At 51.0% G+C, this 23,029-nt stretch overlaps 1 protein-coding gene across 2 annotated transcripts in view; it reads left to right on the top strand.

Moving 5' to 3' along the window:
- Clip2 (CAP-GLY domain containing linker protein 2) overlaps window positions 1-23,029 on the top strand; it is a 65,198-nt gene that overhangs the window by 24,101 nt on the left and 18,068 nt on the right. For both annotated transcript variants that reach the window (XM_063271228.1, NM_021997.2), the window contains 6 exons: window positions 6,532-7,088; window positions 11,444-11,568; window positions 12,310-12,523; window positions 13,014-13,211; window positions 14,692-14,795; window positions 20,009-20,069. In XM_063271228.1, the coding sequence (XP_063127298.1) occupies window positions 6,532-7,088; window positions 11,444-11,568; window positions 12,310-12,523; window positions 13,014-13,211; window positions 14,692-14,795; window positions 20,009-20,069 (1,259 nt within the window). The remainder of the gene's footprint in view (window positions 1-6,531; window positions 7,089-11,443; window positions 11,569-12,309; window positions 12,524-13,013; window positions 13,212-14,691; window positions 14,796-20,008; window positions 20,070-23,029) is intronic.

Here is a 23,029-nt window from a genome sequence, read left to right on the forward strand (position 1 = left end):
CAGAGGTCAGAGGACTGCAGGTGTTCATGAAGCTTCCATATTGTTCGAATCTCTCACTTTTGGAGATAGGACCTTACTGTGTAGTCCTAGCTGGCCTAGAACTCCCAGGATACTGGATGTCTTTCCATCTACCTGTTTACACCAGCATAGCTGGTCCATGAGCTTCCAGGGACTTCTCCTGTCTCATTCACACATGTGACTGTCCAAGCACTGAGAGTGTGTGGCCATGTCCAGCTTCATATGGGTCCTGGGATTTGAACTCAGGTCCTCATGTGTGGGTGGCAAATACTTTACCACTGAGTCATCTCCCCAGCCTCAGGAGTTCTAATTCCATGCCTAAGAGGACCCTAGGAAGATGTGTTGGATAGCTGGGATCTGGGGTTGTCGAGCAGAGAGTGTGGGCCAAATGATGTATATAGCATTCTGCCTGCATGTATGCCTGCAGGCCAGAAGATCCCATTACAGATGGTTGTGAGCCACCATGTAGTTGCTGGGAATTGAACTCAGGACCTGTGGAAGAGCAGTCAGTGCTCTTAACCTCTGAACCATCTCTCCAGCCCCTTAAATATATTTTTATATTATTTATTTCATATACGTATGTGTGTGGGCGCATGTGTCCCAGCAGGTGTGGAGGTCAGGCGATAGTTTGTAAGAATGAGTTTTCTCCCTCCATCCTGCAGGTCCCTGGGATTGAGCTCAGGTTGTCAAGCTTGGCTACAAGTGCCCCTGAATAATCCTTCAGCCATCTTGCTGACTCTCCTCTTTTGTGTTTGAGATCGGTGCCCTGTGTAATCCAGTCTGGCCTAGATCCTGTGGCAATCCTCCTGCCTCACCCTCCTTGGGACTGAGATACAGGCTTGCTCCTCTGTTCCCTGCCCATCACTTCCGTGCTTAGTCTGAGATGTTGTCTGAGGCATTGGGGGGACCAGGCCTCCCTGTTACCCTTGTTACTTTCAGTCAGTCAAGGTCAAGAGGATTCTTTTAAGGCTGGCTCCTCCACTCCCTCCCCTAACCACATCCTAAACTTGTTAATGGAGTCAGGATGGGGAAGCCAAGATGAGCTTTTCTGGGGCTATGTGGCAGGGGGCAGGGCTGCCTCTGAACACTTGATGTTCTGTCCACTATTGATCTGGGAGGCAGGGACCAAGGCCAGTGTATGCCTGCCTGCCTGCCTTCCTGCCAGGCTCTATGGCCGGCCGGTGCCTGACGCTTCTCCATGGGGAACTGGCTCTGCTCATTTCGGGGTAAGAAGCCTGTTACACCCTCCCCAACCCTACTCAGGTTCCCCAGCTCTCTGCGGGCTCTGAGTTGGGGGAACGGAAGGGCCTTATGAATAGCATTCAACTCCGGAAGGATACTGAGCCCTTCTGGATGGAGGATGCCTTTGGGGGAAGCAGGCTACAGAGGCAGCCTTGCTGGCTCGGTGCCACGGGGCGGGGGGGGGGGTGTTCAAACTACAGAGGACTCTTCCTTTGTAGTGGGACAGACTCGGCCTTCCGTGGGCGCCATAGGGGTGGGAACTGTCCGAAGGCCGACTGAAGGGGGATGTCATTCTAGAGGTCCGTTATTTTTTCCTTCATGACCTTTGAGAGCCCCTGGGGAGAGGAAAGGGCATGGAACAGAAAACTACTCAGGGCTTCAGAGCATGTGTGTGTGTTTCTTGCTGGGAGTGCGGTGGGGGGAAATGGACCTCCCTAAGGACGGACGGTCTGTCGAGGGGGGAGTTGGTATACATATAGTTCCTGGGGCTGACGTTGAGGAGCCCAGCAGGTAGATTGTGCGAACTAAGAAAACTGGCGTTGGAGGAGGGGGAAGATGTCAAGTGAGAGGCTTGTGGTGGCTGCCGTGGGAGGGTTTGTTAGAGTTGGCCCAGGTGGATATGTAGGCCCCCTTAGGTAGCACCAAGAAGAAACTGTAGGGCCCATGGCAGGGTGACCCATGTCACATGGTTCAGTATCTCTCACTGATAGAGACTGCAAATTCAATAATACATCATAGACTCACTTTCTTCCTAACCCCTCTTGTGTGTTCATGGCACATATTAACAGATTAAAGGCTCTGGGGAAGCCCACAGGGTAAGTACCCTTAACTTTGTGTAAGGAGTTTCTTAATTGAACTTGGAAGCTAATATTATACCACTTGGTAGCATCCTGTGTTACTAGAACGTCTAGAGAAGTGACATCTAGAAGGCCCAGGACCCGGCATAGGATGTTTTTCATCCCTCCAAGGCCATCAGGGCAGAGTCAAATTCATCCCAGAGTTTATAGTGTGTTGTCTCTGTAGACTCTGGTAAGGCCCACGGACGCGTGCACATTGGGGTGCATCTGTATGTGCGGGTGTGCCTTGTTGGCCTGGGGTTGTTGCGGGATCCTTCTTCATTTCTTCTTTCACCGTAGTTATTAAGGCAGGGTCTCTCGGTCAAACCCCAAGCTCATCGATAAGGCTGGTACCACACCCATCCTCTTCCAAGGCTCTTCCCTCTCTACCTTTTGAGGGCAGCCTGGCCCACTTTGTATTTATGGCAGTTCTGGGATCCAAAGTCAGGTCTTCGGGCTTGTACAACAATCACACGTGCATAACAACTGAGCCCCACCTCCCCAGCCGCCTTTTCTTTTTCTCTTATCTCAAAATGTGGGGGCAGGGGGGGGATGTCTCTTGTAGCCCAGGCTAGCCTTGAGCTCATTATATAATCAGAGATGACCTTGCATTCCTGCCCCTCCTGCTTTCACTTCCCCAGTGCTGTGGTAGGAGGCGTGTGCCATGATGTCAGGCTCCTGGGGTGTTGGGAATGGGCTTCACGAATGCGCTCTTACTGGCGGAGCCACATTCCCATTCCATCAAAGCCCTTTCAGAGGAGAGGGATCATTCAGTGAGCAAAGCCAACTTAGAATGTGGGAGGTGAGGACCACACTAGATTTTTTTAATAATTAATATGGGTGCCGTAGCAGTGCGCACCTCTGATCCTAGTTCTCTGGAGGCAGAGGCAGGTGGATCTCTGAGTTCAGGGCCAGCCTGGTCTACAGAGTGAGTTCCAGAGTGACAGCCAGGGCTACCCAGAGAAACCTTGTTTTTGAGTCTTCCCCCTCCCCCTCCAAAAATTAATATTACACGTTTTAAAGTATTTTTTTTATCGAATTATGTGTCTGCTCTGTGTGTGGGTGTGTACAGGGACGCAGGTACCCACAGAGTCCAGAAGAGGGCGTTGGAGCCTCTGCAGCTGGAGTTATAGGCAGTTGTGAGCCACACAGTGTGGGAACTGGAACCCAACTTGGCTCCTCTGTGAGAGCAGTTGGTGCCCTTAATTGCCAAGCTGTCCTTCCAGTACCTTAAATCAAGATATGTATCTAGGGGTTGGGGATTTAGCTCAGTGGTAGAGCGCTTGCCTAGCAAGCGCAAGGCCCTGGGTTCGGTCCCCAGCTCTGGAAAAAAGAAAAAAAAAAAAGGTATGTATCTATATATCTGTGTGTGCTCAGGTATGCACTGCGCATGTGCACCATGAAGGGAGGTCAGAGGATAGGTTGGGGTGGGTCAGTTCTCCCCCTCCACCATTTTGGCCCTGAGATCAAATTTTGGTCAGTCTTGGCAGCAAGCACCTTTACCCACTGAGCCACCTCACTGGCCCCGTGCCGGCCTTTTGGCAGAGTAGGCAGGGAAACTCTCTCAGGCTATGAGCAGCTCGGTAACCTCATTCGAGACTGAGCAACCCTTCCCTCCAGTTCCCCCCAGCGCCCTTGCTCCCTTCCTCCACTCTGCTCCAGGCTCAACTAACTGAACTCTTCTGTGTGTGCCGTTCCACCCCTACCCCCGCCCCTTGCTGCCCCTCACTTGTCCTCCCTTGTGGCATCCTTGTGACTGCAGGGTTGGCCAGATAATAGATGCTCATTGAGCTGGGATTCCTCCTGACTGAGTCTTGGCAGGTAAGGAAACTCCCTGTCAGGGCTAGGAAAACGGTTGGTTCAGACCATGAACGGCTTGCTTTGGAAAGCATAGGGACCTGTGTTCAAGCCTCAAAACCTTCGGTTAAACAAACCAGGTTGGGACTGGGATGTGACCCTGTTGACCTAGCATGGAGGAAGCCGTGGTTCCATCCCCATCCCTCCATAAACATGGCATTCCATGCCCCAGATCATAGCACTTCAGAGGGAGAGGCAGCAGAAGATCAGAAGTTCAGGGTTATCCTGGACTCCGTCGCAGATCCAGGGCTAGCCTCGGTCATGCAATACTCTTTAAAAAAAAGAAGAAGAATTGGGTGAGGTGGTTCACAACCACTGCAATCCCAGTGTGAGGGAGTCAGATACTTGGCAAGCCCAGCGAGAGCCTGTGTGAGCCAACAAGGGTAGGACTGGACAGAGGGTTCAGTTCTTGAGAGCATTGACTGCTCTTGCAGAGCTCAAGTCCTAGCAAACCTAGCACAGTTGGCAGCTCATAACTACCTATCAGTAAGCTCCGAAGACTTCACACCCTCCTCTGGCCTCCGCTAGCTTCTGCACACACATGGCATATGGTGCATATGTAAGCATACAGAGAGAGAGACAGACAGAGACAGACAGAGGCAGAGAGAAACAGAGACAGAGATAGAGACAGAGAGAGACAGACAGAGACAGAGAGAGAAAAGAAAAGCTCGCCCATTGCCCAAGACAAGGCAAATCTCGAGTCCTCTTCATGCAGGGGGACAGTGCCATCTGGGTCCCCACACCAAGCCTACACCCGCTATTGAACCAGACTCATGGCTGTCTCCCTCCTCACTTCAGCCTTAGCCCTTTGCATCAAAGCCCCACTTGGAACATTTTTGGAGACAGTCTCACTGTGTGGTCCTGATTAGCCCCGAACTCAGTAGGTAGACCTGGCTGGCCTTGAGTTGGCCCGGTCTGCAGTGTGCTGGGATTAAAGATTAAAGGCAAGCATTAGCACCCTAGGTTTAGTTTGAACTTGAAACCTATTTTTAAAATGTTCTTTTGGGGTTGGGGATTTAGCTCAGTGGTAGAGCGCTTGCCTAGCAAGCGCAAGGCCCTGGGTTCAGTCCCCAGCTCCGAAAAAAGAAAAAAAAAAAATGTTCTTTGAGGCAGGTTCTCATACAGCCCAGGCTGGCTCCAGACTCTGTGCATAGCTTAACCTTGATTCTTTATCCCCCTAGGATTCGGGAGGCAGAGGCAGGTGGATCTCTGAGTTCGAGTTCAGCCTGGTCTATAAAGCCAGTTCCAAGATAGCCAGGGCTATCGGGAGTAACCCAGACTTGAAAAAAAAAATTAAAGTAAAAATCAGAACCTAGTGTGTGTGTGTGTGTGTGTGTGTGTGTGTGTGTGTGTGTGTGTGTATGCACGCATGCATGTCTCATGGGGGAAACTGAGACACTGATTTAGAGAGGGGGATTAGCCAAGCCTGGCCAGTGTTTTACAAATAATTCTGCTGGGGGATAGGATGCTATCTCTGTTAGGGGCATCCTGTGCTCACCCATCCCCAGGCAGCTGAAATTTCCCTGCCTGCCTCCATGAGGAATTAAAAAAAAAAAAGAGTTTGATATCTGTGAGGCAGGGGCAGCTGGGAGGACCAAGGAGGTTGATGGCTAAAAAGAAAAATAAATCAGAGCAGCTTTGTTGACATCACAGACTTGAGACCTGAGTTGTAGCAGCTGTCGAAGCAATTGGAGGGACCTGTGACCCTTGAGAGAGGCGGGGGTCGGGAGAGATTATCTGGGGGTCCTGTGGGCTGGGACAGCTGAGGGTAGGGACAGCTGAGCTGGTAGCTTTCTTCTAAGAATAGCCGCTCTGGATCCCCACAACCCCGGAACCCCTTTTTGTTCTTTATGCAAAAAGACAGGTAGCGTGTGGTCCTCGATGACGGGATCTGTCACCAGTAAGGACTTTGGAGTCATAGCCCATAGCTGCTTAGGCCTGCCAAGCACACTTCACAGAATCATTTTTTTTTTCTTTTCTCTTTTTAACCGGAGCTGGGGACCGAACCCAGGGCCTTGCGCTTGCTAGGCAAGCGCTCTACCACTGAGCTAAATCCCCAACCCCCACAGAATCATTTTATATCCATTTATCTATTGTGGGAGGGGGGTGGCATTCCTTCTGTGGCACATGTCTGGAGGTCACTGGAGATCAGAGGGCAACCTGTGGAAGATGACTCTTCCCAACGTATGTCGCAGGGACTGAATTCAAATCATTAGGGCTCCTTTACCCACGGAGCCACCTCTGTTTAGTTTCTGACGTCCTGAGGGTAGAACCCAAGCCTCATACAAGTTTCTACACTGTCAGGCCCACTCCCACCCCCCACCCCAGTGTGGACTTTGTCCGTGGCAGTGTGTCCTGGAGAAACTCAAACATTGGACACCCCTGGGTGGGTGTCAGAAGAATAAGGAAATAAGTCCTCACTCTCTGGAGGGACTAAGCCTTTCACAGGTCATAAATGCCAAGCATGCCTGCCTCAGTTTCCCCAATAAGGTAACTATCACCGACTCCCTCCAGCTCTGTCTGTCTATCCTCTAGTTCCCAGGCTAGCCCTAACTCCTGCCTCTTAACTTATCCACAGGGTCTCCCCTGCACAAGCAGGCGTCGGGCCCCTCCTCGGCTGGAGCCACCACTACTGTCTCCGAGAAGCCAGGTCCAAAGGCAGCCGAAGTGGGTGATGACTTCTTGGGAGACTTCGTGGTGGGCGAGAGGGTGTGGGTGAATGGCGTGAAGCCCGGCGTGGTGCAGTACCTGGGTGAGACACAGTTTGCGCCAGGCCAGTGGGCCGGCGTGGTCTTGGATGATCCTGTGGGCAAGAACGATGGAGCTGTGGGTGGCGTGCGCTACTTCGAGTGCCCAGCTCTACAGGGCATCTTCACACGGCCCTCCAAGCTGACCCGCCAGCCCGCAGCTGAGGGCTCCGGCAGTGACGCCCACTCAGTGGAATCCCTCACCGCCCAGAACCTGTCCCTGCATTCTGGCACGGCCACGCCCCCACTCACCGGCCGAGTCATCCCCCTGCGGGAGAGTGTTCTCAACAGCTCCGTGAAGACGGGCAATGAGTCTGGCTCCAACCTCTCGGACAGTGGTTCTGTGAAGCGTGGTGACAAGGACCTCCACCTGGGAGACCGTGTGCTGGTAAGTGTGGGTGGCACCTGGCTGGGTATCTCAACTCTCTTTACCCCTCATTCCCCGGTGAATAAGCTGGACCCCAGGGACTGAGCAGGGAAGGGGCTAAAAGGGAACTTGAACAACATCCAGGAACGGCCAGGTTACTCATTAGAATAACTCACATAGAATAAGTAACAGTGGAGAGGACTCAGCTTGTTGCTGTGTGACCCTGGGCATGTGTATTAACCTTTCTGGGTCTCCGTTCCCATCTTTGATAGCTTTTTTTGTGGCCGTGATAATACCTGAGATGAAAAGAACTTACGGGAGGAAAGATAAGAGAGAGTTCGGTTCAAAGTTGGCTGACTCCATTGCTTTGGACCTGTAGTCAGCGGAAACAACAGGGCCGAAGGGCATGGAGGGAGAGAGAAAGTAACCTTGTGGTTTCGAGAAAGAGAGGGAGGGGGAGAGGGAGGGTCTGAGCTCCGGCTGAGTGCAAAGCTTAGGGGTGAGACCTCAGCACACCCACAGAGACTACTTCCTCCGCCAGGCCCCGCCTCCCAACAGCCTATCCAGCTCTGAACCCATTGGTCGGTTAACATGGACGAATCCGGTCCTTCCTTATTTAATCTCCTCTCAGTAGTGCCCCAGATGGGGACTGAACCTTTAACCAGCCTTCTTTGGGGAAAGGGGTGGCTATTTAAGTTCAGCCAGCCTGCCTGCCTTCCTTTCTTCCTTCCTTCCTTCCTTCCTTCCTTCCTTCCTTCCTTCCTTCCTTCCTTCCTTTCTCTCTCTCTCTCTCTCTCTTTCTTTCTCTCTTTCAAGATTTATTTACACTGTCACTGTCTTCAGACACATCAGAAGAGGGCATCGAATCCCATTACAGACAGTTTCCAGTAGTTGCTGGGAATTGAACTCAGGTCCTCTGGAAGAGCAGTCAGTGCTTTTAACTGCTGAGCCATCTCTCCAGCCCCCATTCTTTCTTTTCAGGTGGGGTATCACTGTGTAACCCTGGTTAGCCTGGAACTTGCTATGCACAGCAGGATGGTCTCGCTCAGACACCACACCCAGAAATCACAGTTTTTTACAAAACGGCAATATTGGACTGGGGCTGTAGCTTAGTTGTTAGAACACTTGCCTGGTGTACACAGAACCCCAGGGTTCGATCCCCAGCACCCCGTTAGCCAACACGCCTGTCATCTCAGCTTGTGGGAGGTAGAGGCAGGAGGATGGACGCTCTAGGTGAACCTTAGGCTGAGTACTTCTGTCCTCCAGGCCAAAGCCCTAATTTCTCTCCAGCCTCTTCCTACTCTACCCTCCTGAGGCTGCTGGCCAACACTTCATTGTAGAGGCATCCAGAACTTTCCGTAGGGTCAGTCATTTGGGAAACAGGAGAAGGCACTTCAGACAATCAGTGAATATAGGTCCATGAATATTCATAGCACTACAGATATTCCTGTGGAGACAAATGTGTTCATGAATATTCATGTATCTGTGTGCATATTCATGTCTGTCCATGAATATTCATGAGGACAGGAAGGCTCTGGGCGAGAGAAAAATATGAATACTGGATACGAAAATGCCCAGAAGTGTTAGAAAATTAAGTTAGGAGCAGTGAGGCATGGACAGTGGGTCTGAGGCTAGCCTAGGCTACAAAGTAGTATGATTAGCCTTGCTGTGCATCTAAGGACGGCCTCGAACTCCTGATCCTCCTGCCTGTGCCTCCTCAGTGCTGGGATTACAGCATGTATATTTAGTGCGGCAGTGCTGGGATAGGAGTTTAGGGCCTCCTGCATGCTAACTGGGCACTCTACCAACTGAGCCCAAGTCCCTGTCTGTATTTTATCATGAAGACTTGAAGGGTCTTCAAAGGCTGCCTATGCAAAAACCCCAAAATCAATAACAACAAAAAAGATGGCTGTATCGAGGAATGGGAACAATGGTTCTGACTTGAAGAACGCACGTTGTAGACATATGGACCCTGTACATACAATCACACAGTGCCCCACCTGTAAGTACAGCTCTTGTCAGTTTTAAGAAAAATGAGGATCACTGAAGTGTGAACGTTCTTATGAGTCAGTTAAAAATACCCTTAAAGTTTAAAACAGAAGTTACAGCAGACAGACTACTATTTAGAAAGATGGGCCTGATTACGGAATCATTCCACTGAAAGAGGAAATTTCGGTGGGTTTTTTTGGGGGGGGGAGCGAGGAGAGAAACTTCTGGGCGTTGGAAGGTATACTGTAGCAGTTCTTAACCTGTGGGTCAGGTCAGAGCATCAGAAAATATAGATACTTACATTACAATTTATAACAGTAGCAAAATTACAGTTACAAAGTAGCAGGGAAAATAATTTTGTGGTTGGGAGTCACCACAACATGAAGAACTATATTAAAAATATTAGGAAAGTTGAGTAGTGTACTAGTTAACTTTCGTTTTATTTTGTTTTCCTACTAGTCAGGTTTAACTGCCACAATCTAGAGTCAGCTGGGAAGAGAGTCTCAAATGAGGAATTATCCAGGTCACACTAGTATGTAGACATGTCTGGGAAGCAGGTTGTCTTGGTTATTAGTTGGTATAGGAAGACCCAGCCCACTGTGGGCGGCACCATTCCCTAGGCAGGGGAATCCTGAACTGCATAAGAACAGAGAAAGTTAACTGAGTATAAGAAGCAAGCAAAAGACAGGTGCATTTGTTCACTCTCTGCTCTTGACTGTGAATGGGATGTTTTAATTCCCTGCCTTGACTTCCCCACAGTGTTAGACTATCACCTGGAATTGTGAGCTAAGTAAACCCTCTCCTCCTCTCGATTGCTTTCTGTTGCAGTGTTTTATCACAACAATAGAAAGAAAATTAGACCAGACAGACCTGATTTTGCAAGTACTAGGGCCTCCAATTTATGTGTATGTATAGCCTGAAGTTTTCCTGGTGGTTGTGAGCTCCCATGAGAGTTCTTGGAACTGAGCACCAATCTTGTGAGCAAGCTCTCCAATCTCTAAGAATCCATTTTATGGTTGAATGTAGAGGCGCACACCTGTAACCCCAGCACATGGGAGGCAGAGGCAAGTGGTTCTCTCTGAGTTTGAGGCCAGCCTGGTCTACAGAATGAGTTCCAAGCTATCCAGGGCTGCATAGTGAGACCCTGTCCTAAAACAAAACAACAAAAAACCCTTTTATTTATCCTTCAACAATTTCATGCGTGTATGCAATGTGTCTTGATCATATCGACCCCAGCACCCACCCCTCCTGACCACCTCCTGCTCCTCTGACCCCTCCCCAACAGGTCCTTCTCCCACCCCCATGTCCTCTTTATAATTACAGTATGCTGACTCCAGTTAGTGCAGCTAGCGTGCTCATGGAAATGGAGACCTGGGTAACCTACCAGTAGCCACATCCTGGAGGGAAACTGAGTCTTCCTTCTCCAGCAGCCTAGTTCCTCAGTTGGGCTCAGGAGTCTCTCTTCTATTTTATTTATTCATTATCATGATGTGTGTGTCTGTGTATTTATATGTGTACATTTGTTTGTATTGTGCTTATGTATGTATGTGTATGTGTGTTTGTATGTTGGTGTGTGTGTGTGTGTGTGTGTGTGTGTGTGTGGGGTGAGGGGATACCAGTGTCATATCATGGGTCTGCAGTCAGAATGCTATTTTGGAAATCAGTTTTCTCTGTCTACTGAACTCAAGTTGTCAGGGTTGCAAGGTGTTAACCTGCTAAGCCATCTCACCAGCCCTACTTTTAATGTGGTGTTGGAATGAAGCCTAGGACTTCATGTATACTACACAAACTCTTTACCACTGAGCCACGCACCCAGTCTTCAATGGGGGATTCTAGGCAGGTGCTCTACCACTGAGCCACGCCCCCAGCCCCTCCCTGGGGGATTCTAGGCAGGGGCTCTACCACTGAGCCACGCCCCCAGCCCCTCCCTGGGGGATTCTAGGCAGGGGCTCTACCACTGAGCCACGCCCCTAGCCCCTCCCTGGGGGATTCTAGGCAGGGCCTCTACCACTGAGCCACGCCCCCAGCCCTGAAAACTGCTTTTGTGTTTTTACTGAGAGCTTTACCAAGGCTCTAGCATCTTGCAGATGCTACATTCATACAGTACTTAATTATCACGAAGATTCTTTTGGTAAATGAAGGTGCTAAGATTTGGAGAGGTTCTGTAATTTGGTCAAACTTATGCAACGTACTTACAGCATGGTTTGAGTTCAGGTCTGTGTCTCTGTCCAAGCCTGTGTCCTTCCCTGTAGCAGCCATGTGACCTATTAGAACCCATGTCCCTCCCAGCTGTCCGTGGGCATTCTCCTCTTTCTCATGTGCCCTCTGCCAGGCTCCACCTGTGTCCCCTGCATCCTCTGGACCTGCCTCTCTCCATGTGCCAACAGGTTGGTGGGACGAAGACCGGTGTGGTACGATATGTTGGGGAGACGGACTTTGCCAAAGGCGAGTGGTGTGGTGTGGAGCTGGACGAGCCCCTTGGGAAGAACGATGGGGCAGTGGCAGGCACCAGGTACGAGGGGCTCTCCTAAGGATCTTCAGAAGGGGTGGAGATAGGGTGGCAGAGAAATCCTGGGCATGCTGTGCCAGATCATCCTACTGACAAGAGAACTAAGGCCAAGGCTCATTGTTACAGGCAAGCACTGAGAATCCAAGCCTCAGTCTCTACTGACCTTGTGTTTCCCAAGTGATGCAGAAGGGCTGCAGGTGTCCTGCACTCTCATGCTCTGTCCCTCCTCTTTTCCTGAGAGCCTTGTGTAGTTCAAGGTGGCTTCTAAATGGCTATGTAGCGGAAGCTGGCCTTGAACTCCTTATCCTGTTACTACCCTGCCCCTCTCCTTCCTTCAGGGTTTTTCTTCTCTGTGCAAGGCACACAGAGAGAGCCAGTTTGGGGGATAGGCCAGCAACAACTGAGGGTAAAGCCAGGATAGTTTGTGGATTTTTAGAGTAATGCAGCCTGGGAGGTCCCACCTTAATTTTGCTGCTGTATTTGGTATGTGATGCACATAAGTTTTGTAACAATATTTCTAGAGCTGTTCAAAGCTGTACATTTTTTGTCAGTTCCATCCTGCTAATCTCCTGCCTCCACCTCTCAAGTGCTGGTATAGGTGTGTCCCATCATTCCTTGCTCTCCCATCTCGGGAACTTTCCCCTTGACTGGCAGGGCCGGGAGACACTTGTATCTTTCGGGCTAATAAGCAGGGGAGACTCTTAAGTAATGATGGCATTACTGAGGCTCTAATTTGCTCCCCAGGTACTTCCAGTGCCCACCCAAGTTCGGTCTCTTTGCACCAATCCACAAGGTCATCCGAATTGGCTTCCCATCTACCAGTCCAGCCAAGGCCAAGAAGACCAAGCGCATGGCTATGGGTGTCTCAGCCTTGACCCACAGCCCCAGCAGTTCTTCCATCAGCTCTGTCAGCTCTGTGGCCTCCTCTGTTGGTGGCCGGCCGAGCCGTAGTGGCCTGGTAAGGATAGAACTGGGGAGTTGGAGAACTCTAATGTAGGGGTGAAGGTAGGATCAAGCGTCCTATTTGGTGCCCAGCTTGTTCTGATTCTAGGCATCCTTCCGCTAGGGATGGTCGAGTGTGATCTCTTTATAGGAAAAATTGGTCCATTTATATTTATTGTTATATAACTGACTGCTTTCTTGGTTACATTCTCTGGGTAAAACAGTATGGGATAGATACAGAAAGACTATTCCAAAGGATCCATATGGATCCTAGGTAAGGAGAGAAGAGGAGGCCGTTTGGGTTTGGCAGAGGGACTTCAGTAGAGCTTGGTCTGTGGTTCCTGTTGAAGGCTGTGGTTCCTGTTGAGGGGGAATCAGCAATGAATTTAGGTCATCCTGGGCACTGACAGGGAAGGAACAAGACTGTGTTAGTGAGGCCAGAGGGAACAAGCTGAGCTTCAATATAATACAATGTCTTGAGTCCTGCCCATGCCCACTTTCTACAGCTCACAGAGACCTCTTCACGCTATGCCCGGAAGATCTCAGGCACCACAGCCCTGCAGGAGGCACTGAAGGAGAAACAGCAGCACATCGAACAGCTGCTGGCTGAGCGTGACTTGGAGAGGGCAGAAGTAGCCAAGGCTACCAGTCATATCTGTGAGGTGGAGAAGGAAATTGCCCTGCTGAAGGCACAGCATGAGCAGGTGGGTGGCTGGCAGACTCCGGGCTGCATGCAATACCTCTTCCCACAGGGCTACACACACTCATGAAAGCTGGAACCTCGAGCGTACTGCACGACCTAGAACCAGCTCAGCAGCTTAGAAAGTGTCTCTGTTAGTGAGCTCAGTTGATTCAAGCCTTTTTTTTTTTTTCCCCCTTTTTTCGGAGCTGGAGACTGAACTCCTCAGGGCCTTGCGCTTGCTAGGCAAGCGCTCTACCACTGAGCTAAATCCCCAATCCTGATTCAAGCCTCTTAACAGGTAGCATGTCCTGCTTGGGAGCTCTCCCCTGCTTATATAAGCTTAGGAGGAAGGGCCAGAGTAAGTCTTGTCAATTTCTTGGACTTCCTGAAACTATTGAGTTTTATTTCCTGAAGTTTAACAAGCTTCTCTACAAGATGGACTATGTACTTCCTTGTAGAACATCCTGCATATTAACAGACTTCTTTCCAAGATAGGATTCCTTTGAGAGACCCTATCTTTTAGGGTTTTACTGCTGTGAACAGACACCATGACCAAGGCAACTCTTTTTTTTTTTTCAACATATACACTCTTTTTTTTTTTTTTTAATTAAAAAAAAGCAGAGGGTTTGGGGATTTAGCTCAGTGGTAAAGTGCTTGCCTAGCAAGCGCAAGGCCCTGGGTTCAGTCCCCAGCTCCGAAAAAAAGAAAAGAAAAAAAAAAAAAAAAGCAGATATATTCTCTCCAAGGCAACTCTTACAAGGACAACATTTAATTGGGGCTGGCTTACAGGTTCAGAGGTTCAGTCCATTATCTAGGGCTGGGGGTGTGACTCAGTGGTAGAGCCCCTGCCTAGAATCACCCAGTGAGGGGCTGGGGTGGTGGCTCAGTGGTAGAGCACCTGCCTAGAATCCCCCAGTGAGGGGCTAGGGGTGTGGCTCTGTGGTAGAGCCCCTGCCTAGAATTCCCCAGTGAGGGGCTGGGGTCATGGCTCAGTGGTAGAGCCCCTGTCTAGAATCCCCCAGTGAGGGGCTGGGGGCGTGGCTCGGTGGTAGAGCCCCTGCCTAGAATCCCCCAATGAGGGGCTGGGGGCGTGGCTCAGTGGGAGAGCACCTGCTAGAATCCCCCAATGAGGGGCTGGGGGCGTGGCTCAGTGGTAGAGCCCCTGCCTAGAATCCTCCAGTGAGGGCTGGGGTGTGGCTTAGCATTGAGCACCTGCCTAACATATACAAAGCCCTGGGTTTGATCTCCAGCATTAAAACAAAACAAAGCTATCATATAACCAGCTTCTACCTAAGCTCAGAGGAGCCTAGGATCCCCTTCCCTGGTGGAGTCTCTGCATCCTTCCCTCCTGAGTCCCCTCTTTGTGTCTGGATAACTAGCCCTGCCTGGTTGCGGCCATCAGGGAAAAGGGAGCTAGGACTCCTTTCCTTCCTCTGCCTCCGTCTTGTCCCCAAGAGAGCCTGGAATTGACTTGGCCCTCTCCTGGCCTTGCTCTGGGTCAGTATGTTGCAGAAGCTGAGGAGAAGCTGCAGCGGGCACGGTTGCTGGTGGAAAACGTGAGGAAGGAGAAGGTGGATCTGTCCAATCAGCTGGAGGAGGAGAGGAGGTACGTGGTGAGCGTCTGCTGGGCCAGAGTGCGTCTTCTCGGAGCCCAATGAAGGAGCGCGGGGAAACCGGGCATGGGAGCAGAGACAGACCTGTCTCTAATCCTAGCACTTGGAACCGAAGCAGGGGGATCAGCAGTTCCAGCCTAGCCTGGGCTACATACCGAGTTCAATTTCAGCCTGGGCAACCTAGCACAACAGCCTTCAAATAAAAAAATACAAAAACAAAAATGGGGCTGGGGGCATGGCTCAGTGGTAGAGCCCCTGCCTAGAATCCCCCAGTGAGGGGCTGGGGGCGTGGCTCAGTGGTAGAGCCCCTGCCTAGAATCCCCCAGTGAGGGGCTGGGGGCGTGGCTCAGTGGTAGAGCCCCTGCCTAGAATCCCCCAGTGAGGGGCTGGGGGCGTGGCTCAGTGGTAGAGCCCCTGCCTAGAATCCCCCAGTGAGGGGCTGGGGGTGTAGCTCAGTGGTAGAGCGCTTGCCTAGCAAGCACAAGGCCCTGGGTTTGGTCCCCAGCTCCGAAAAAAAAAAAGAAAAAAAAAAAAGATACAAAAAGAAAAATGGGGCTGGGGATATAGCTCACTTGGTAGAGTGTTTGTCTAGGACACATGAAGCCCTGGGTTTGAGTCCCAGCACTGCATGAACAGAGGGGTGTAAGCACTGCATGAACAGAGGGGTGTTATTTCAACATTCAGATGGTAGAAACAGGAGGATTGGGTGTTCAGAGTCATGATCTGCTACACAGTGAATTTGAGAGCAGCCTGGGCTACAGGAGACCCTGTCAGGGGGAGGGGGAGGGGAGAGGACGAGGGAGAGGGAGAGAGAGAGGGATGGGGAGTAGTGCTACAGCAAGGGCTTGGGCCAGGTATAATGACTCAGGTTTATAAGCCCAGCACTAAGGAGACTGAGGCAGGAGATAGCCTGGTCTACATAGCAGGTTTTGTGCCAGGCAGATCCACATAGCAAGTTGTTATCTAAACCCTATCCCTCTAAAGAAAGGACTGGGCTATAGCTTAGTGCTATGGTGTCTACTGAACTTGCACGGGGCTGATATTAATCCCTGGGCAGGAATTGTGGCCTTGGAGTTTTTTGTTTTGTTTTAAAGTTAATATTAGAGAGAGAGAGAGAGAGAGAGAGAGAGAGTGTGTGTGTGTGTATGTGTATGTGTGTGTGTAGAGTCCCTGAGGGCTCCTGGAGAGCCGCTGGTCTTCAGTCAGTGCCGGAACCCTGAGGAAGTAGGTTCTGATTCCGATGAGGGAATGCCTCAGCAGTGGGATAGATGAACTTGCCAGCAAGAGTGAGGCAAGCAGCGGGCAAAACCCAAAAGCTCCTTCTTCCGTGTCCTTTGATCCGGGCTGCCACCGAGAGATGGGACCCAGAAATATAGGCCGGGTCCTCCCACATCAGTGATCTGGACAGAGGCCTGGGTCACGTTGACCACTGAGTTTAGCCATCACACCTGGCGAGGACTTCACTGAATGAATTTTCTCTCTGTCTCCATTTTTATTTTTGTTTTATTACGCATGAGACAGGGTCTTCTTAGTCACTTCCGACTGGCCTCCAGTTCACTACCCTTCTGCCTCAGCCTCCTGAATGCTGGGATAACAGTGGTGTATCACTGCACCTGGCATGTCTATCAATTAACCCCCCCCTTTTTTTAATATATCTAATTGTCCGGGGGAGGCATACGCATGAGCATCAAAAAACAATTTGGGAGCATGGGTTCCTTTGACTGTGCCAATCCTGGGAATCAGCACCAACTACTTCGCTAAGCCATCTTGCTGGCCCATACATCGGTGTTTGAGACTGCCCCAGGGATGAATTAGGAGTTCTCCCTCTCCTGATTTCCTAGAAAAGCCCTTAACCAAGGTCAGGGACAGCAGCCCACTGATGCAGACTCGGACAGCCCTGGAAAGATACAGGCATGACCGCCCCTCAGCTTTTACTAGAGACTCAGGCCCAGGCTCCTGGAGCTGGTCTTTCCCAAAAGATGAGGATTTCTGTATGTCCCTTCCTTCCCCCATTCTGGCAGCAGCCCCCAATCTTGACACCCTGATTTGCATCTGTTTTGGGCATTCAGCCGAGTCCCCGCAGTTACTGTCTCACTGCGGGAAATGAGGGTTTATTTATATCCACGTGAGATGGTAGTCCTGGCCCACACATCTGGTTCCCATGGTGATGCATCTCATGCCAGAAAACAAAAACAAGTCTTTTAAGGCATCATGAGGTGGGAGACGGCTCGTTGGCGAAGTGCCCGCCGCGCCAGGGCCTGGCTTCAGCCCCCTAGCAACATGACAGGCCTGGTCACACGGGTCTGTAACGCCACCACAGGCTGTGCAAGCCCTGCAGATCCCCTCAGCTCCCTGGCCAGACAGTCTATCCAGTTAGGACCGCCAGGTTCAGTGAGAGATCCTGCCTCGAAAGGTGAACCCCGTGCATGGTGGTACACACCTTTCACCCCAGCACTGGCCAGGCAGAGGCGGGTGAATCTCTGTTCATTCAAGGCCAGCCTGGTCTACTTAAGAGTTCCAGGCTAGGCAGGGGTATATAGTAAGATCTTGTACGCCACGCCCAAAATGAACTAAACCAACACTAACAAGAGCCCACCACAACAAAAAGAAGGGACAAGTAAAATAGACAAAGAAGTCGCCCTGATGTAGTTCTGGCAGGATGGCTCAGTGGGTAAGAATGCTTTTGCCACAGCACGAGGACCTATGTTCAAATCCCCGCCACCCATGTAGAGCTGGGTATGGCTACATGCTGGTGGTAATCCTGGTCTTGGTGGGATGGCACAGAGCCAGGAGGATCACTAGGAGCCCCTGGCCTTCATTCTAACTTCAGGTTCATCAAGACACCCCGTCGCAAGGGAATAACGCAGACAGTGATAGGGCAAGACTCTCAGTGTCCTCTTCTGGCCTCTGTGTGCATATGTATATGCACATGTGTGTACATGTGCATATGTATATGCACACGTGTGCACATGTGCATATACACATACCATCAAATTAGCCTGCCTCAGGCACACTCATGTGCATAGATACACAAATAAACACACAGTCATGGGGTTGGGGATTTAGCTCAGTGGTAAAGCGCTTGCCTAGCAAGCACAAGGCCCTGGGTTCGGTCTCCAGCTCCAAAACAAACAAACAAACAAACAAACAAAAACAAAAAACAAAAAAAGAACATAGACACACCATCAAACTGTGGCCTCCTACACTCACATATTCATATATATATTGTGTACAAGCTCAAACAGGTTTTTTTTTTTTAATTCAAAATAAGGCATCATGGGAGCTGTGTTCACCAAGAACCTAGGTGCAGGTCCTAGCATTGTATAACGTTGCTTTAGCACCCCAGGTACCCTATAGGAATACATATATAAGCTGTCAGTGAATCCCACTTGTAAATGGCAATATGAGGTAGGGTCCTGTCCCTGTCCTCTGCTTGTTTAGCATGTGTATAGGTGAACATGTGTCCCTGAGGGGAGTGTCTGACTCCTACAGCGGGGAGCCTTAGGGACCTTCTACATCTGTGGGCAGCCCTGGAAGAGGAGAGAGTACAGGTGATGAAGAGGAAGCCCCCTGGCCTGATGTAGAAGCCCCCTGTTTGCTGAGACAGGGCCACATGGCAGAGTGTGCCCATTGAAGAGCCATTGTCTTGACTTGGTGTCTTGAGGCAAGGTGTCACCATGTAGCTTAGGCTGGCCTTCACCACCCAGAGGTGTGCACCACTACACCTGGCTCAGACTACTGTCCTATTGTCTTAGTCAGGGCTTCTATTCCTACACAAAACATCAGGACCAAGAAGCAAGCTGGGGAGGAAAGGGTTTATTCAGCTTACACTTCCACATTGCTGTTCATCACAAAAGGAAGTCAGGACAGGAACTCAGACAGGGCAGGAACTTGGAGGCAGGAGCTGATGCAGAGGCCATGGAGGGTGCTGCTTACTGGCTTGCTCCCCATGGCCCACTCAGCCTGCTCTCTGACACCATCCAGACCACCAGGCCAGGGATGGCACCACCCACAAGTGGCTGAGTTCTCCCTCCTTGATCACTACTTGAGAAAATGCCCAATAGCTGGGTCTCACAGAGGCGTTTCCTCAAGGGGGGCTCCTTTCTCTGTGATAACTCCAGCTTGTGTCAAGTTGACACACGAAACCAGCCAGTCCACCTATGTTCTCCATGGACATCCTGAAAGGAACGAGGCTGTGTTCAGCACAGTAGGCTTCCCAAAAGCTCTCCCTGTCTTCAAGTACAGGATTCCAGGTAGTTCCTGGCTTTGTGGGGACAGCCCCGTCTGTGATTTAATCTTGATCCCTGACATCTTCTGATGCCTTCATCATCTGAGCCATAACTGGCCTGGTGCACATCCACTTGCCTTCGTGCATAGGCTTCCCTGTGTGTGGGGAATGTCTTTCTGTGTGTGCTGGGGGTGAAGCCAAGGGACCTCTTGTGTTAGGCAGAGGCTCTGTCACTGAGCCACGCCCCCAGCCCCTCACTGGGGGATTCTAGGCAGGTGCTCTACCACTGAGCCACGCCCCCAGCCCCTCACTGGGGGATTCTAGGCAGGTGCTCTACCACTGAGCCACGCCCCCAGCCCCTCACTGGGGGATTCTAGGCAGGGGCTCTACCACTGAGCCACGCCCCCAGCCCCTCACTGGGGGATTCTAGGCAGGTGCTCTACCACTGAGCCACGCCCCCAGCCCCTCACTGGGGGATTCTAGGCAGGTGCTCTACCACTGAGCCACGCCCCCAGCCCCTCACTGGGGGATTCTAGGCAGGGGCTCTACCACTGAGCCACGCCCCCAGCCCCTCACTGGGGGATTCTAGGCAGGGGCTCTACCACTGAGCCACGCCCCCAGCCCCTCACTGGGGGATTCTAGGCAGGTGCTCTACCACTGAGCCACGCCCCCAGCCCCTCACTGGGGGATTCTAGGCAGGTGCTCTCCCACTGAGCCACGCCCCCAGCCCCTCACTGGGGGATTCTAGGCAGGGGCTCTACCACTGAGCCACGCCCCCAGCCCCTCCCGGGGGGGAGTCTAGGCAGGTGCTCTACCACTGAGCCACGCCCCCAGTCCCTCACTGGGGGATTCTAGGCAGGTGCTCTCCCACTGAGCCACACCCCCAGCCCCTCACTGGGGGATTCTAGGCAGGGGCTCTACCACTGAGTGATATCCTTGGCCCCCAAAGCCCACGTCTGCCTCTTTTCCCCCCTGCAGGAAGGTGGAGGACCTGCAGTTCCGGGTGGAAGAAGAGTCCATCACCAAAGGAGACTTGGAGGTAACAGTGCAGTTCTCCACTGCTCACTTAGCACTGTGGGCCCAATCCTTGCCATGAGGCCTGGGTGATTGCAATGGAAATATTGGGAAGAATCAAAAGCCCCTGTCTTGGAGGAGTGGAGGAGCGGCAGGCCTTGGGACATCTGGTATTAGAAGTGGGTTTGGTTGTGTTCCAGGGGATCCTATGTTGGCAGTTGAAGATCGAATCAAGACAGATTTTAGGTCTTTGCCTAACAACATAGGAGCCAGGCTCCAGGGAGCACAGACACAGGATTGGCTAGAAGCAGTTAGAATCACAAGATTTGATACACAACTGAACTAGAGCTCACCGGCTGGGGCTGTATCTCAGAGCACTTGCCTAGCATTCGTGAAACCCTGGGTTCCCTCTCTGGTACCATGTAAACCAGGAGTGGTGGCACAAGTCTGTTGCCATAGCACTGGGGAGGTGGGTGGTCCGAGTTCAAGGTCATCCTCAGCTATATATCGAGTTAAAGGCTAGCCTGGGCTACATGAATTAAGGAGAGAGAGACATAGAGAAAGACAGAGAGACAGAGCGAGAGAGACAGAGACAGAGACAGAGAGAGACAGAGAGAGCGACACAGAGAGAGTGCTCAAGGCAGAGACTACCCCCAGTGGTATAACCAACCAACAAGGGTTATAACCAGCAGCGATTGTTGGGTCCGGCCCCAGCCTGTACCCCACCATTTTGCCACCTGTATACACGGTGTGGATATAATGGGTTTGTTCTTAGTTCATAAACACACACGCTGTCTTAGGGACCAGAGGGCACTGAGGGGGCATCTAGCCCTGCCCCTGAGACCTGCAGAGACCTCTGGGGTCAGGAGGCCACCCTTGGCCACCTCTCCTGTTGTGTCTCTTGTTGCTCCTTGGGAAAAGAAGGAGGAAGAACTCTTTGGGATGGCCAGGTGAGACAGGGAGCTAAGCTCTTCCTGTTGTGTTGCTGGTCCTGTCCCTTAAGCAGGCCCCAGCTTCTTCCGCTGTAGGATGAAGACGTCTATTACAGGATCTCAGGCCCAAGGTGTCTATCTCCAGGGGAGCGTATTTCAATACAACAAAGACCCAGTGGTCTGCGTTTGTGACTAATTCCCAAGTTCCCGAGGGACCTTAGAAGGCACAGCCATAGGTCATTTCTGGGTTCAACTTGGGTTGATCTGAGCCTGGTAGCATCCTAGCTTTCTAAGGTAGATGAAGCAAGACAATTACAAACTCAAGGCTGGCCTGGGCTATATACCAAGTCTAAGTCAACCCAAACTTCTTAGCAAGACCCTGTCTGGGAACAAGTGAAAGGGGGCAGGAGATACAGCTCAGTCAGTAGAATTGCCTGGCTTAGCACGCGTGAAGCTCTGGGTTCAAATCATGGTAGCTCATGCTGGTAACCCCACCATAGGGAGGTGGAGGCAGGAGGCTAGAAATTGAAGTCATCCTTGGCTACATGGCAAATTCAAGGCTAGTCTGGTTAGTGGAGTTTTAGGTCAGGCGGACTAATTAGGAAGACATGGTGGGGCTGGCAAAAAAAAAAAAAAAAAAAAAAAAGTGGACATGGTGGTGCACGCCTGTAATCCCAGACCTCAGGAGACAGAAGCAGGAGGATCAGGAGTTCAAGACCAGCCTTGGCTATGCAGTGAGTTTGAGGATAGCCTTGGATACATGGATAAATGAGACTATAAAAAGAAAAGAGGGAAGGAAGGAAGGGGGAAAAGAAGACAAGTATTACCCAGCCTTAAGCTGTTGTGATCTGCGTTTTTGTTACAGCCAGAGGGACAGCACAGGTGGTTGTGTCTGGCTTATCTGAAGGGCAGCAGTCTCCCTGCAGGGGACAGATGGGTGGGCTTGAGGGGAGAGAGGGGCTGCCAGAGCTGAGCCCTCTCCACCTGCTCCCATCAACAGATCTTAGCAACAGTCAGTTGTGGGGAAATTCGCACATGCACACCACCCCTGGCCAGCAGTTCAAGGGGCTGGAATCAGGATGGTGTCAGGTGCTCACAGGCCCTTGGCAACTCCGGGTCAGCCTGTCTGTCTGCCGCCTGTCTGTCTGTGTCTTTTACTACATCTGTTCCTTATTCCAGCCTGCCAGATTGGCTACCACACATTATCCCCCAGAGAGAATCTGATTGGTCCTGGGGCTGCCAATAAGTTGGCAGGCATTGAGGCAGGGGGACAGGACAGGACAGTGTTACACAGCCAGTTTAGCCAGAAAGACTGTCATATTCAGTTTTGATTTTTATTATAATTATACTTATAATTATAATAACTTATTTTTATTATATTATTATTACAAAGACTAAACTGTGACCATATTCAGAGCAATCAGAATGTAAATTATGCTAAAGCAATTTATCTCCCCACATATTTGGTTGGGGTTGGGTTTTTACACTACCTGGGGCTGGTCTGGAACTCAGAATTATTCTCCTGCCTCAGCCGGTAGGTTCTAGGATTACAGGCTTGTAGCCACCTTGCCTCTTTTCCCCAACTATCTTAAAAGACAAAGCAGAAGGCTATAGGGGTGGCTCAGTGGCTAAGAACACTCACGACACTTCCGAGAACAGGGTGTTCGGATCCCAGATGGCTCACCACCTCCCAGATCTCCAGCTACAAGAGTTGTAGCCCCCTCTTCTGACCCCCACAGACACCTGCACATGCACCCATGGAAACACGTGTGTACACACACACACACACACACACACACACACACACACACAAATAAAAACAAATTTTCTGGGGTTGGGGATTTAGCTCAGTGGTAGAGCGCTTGCCTAGGAAGCGCAAGGCCCTGGGTTCGGTCCCCAGCTCCGGAAAAAAAAAAAAAAAAAAAGAACCAAAAAAAAAAAAAAACAAATTTTCTAAAAAGTCAAAACTGGGACCAGAGAGATTGCTCCGTGGTTAAGAGCATTTGCTGTTCTCAGAGAGAACCTAAGTTTTGCTCCCAGCCCCCGTGTGGTG

Source organism: Rattus norvegicus, chromosome 12 (genome assembly GCF_036323735.1).
Source record: "Rattus norvegicus strain BN/NHsdMcwi chromosome 12, GRCr8, whole genome shotgun sequence".
Lineage (NCBI taxonomy): Eukaryota > Metazoa > Chordata > Mammalia > Rodentia > Muridae > Rattus > Rattus norvegicus.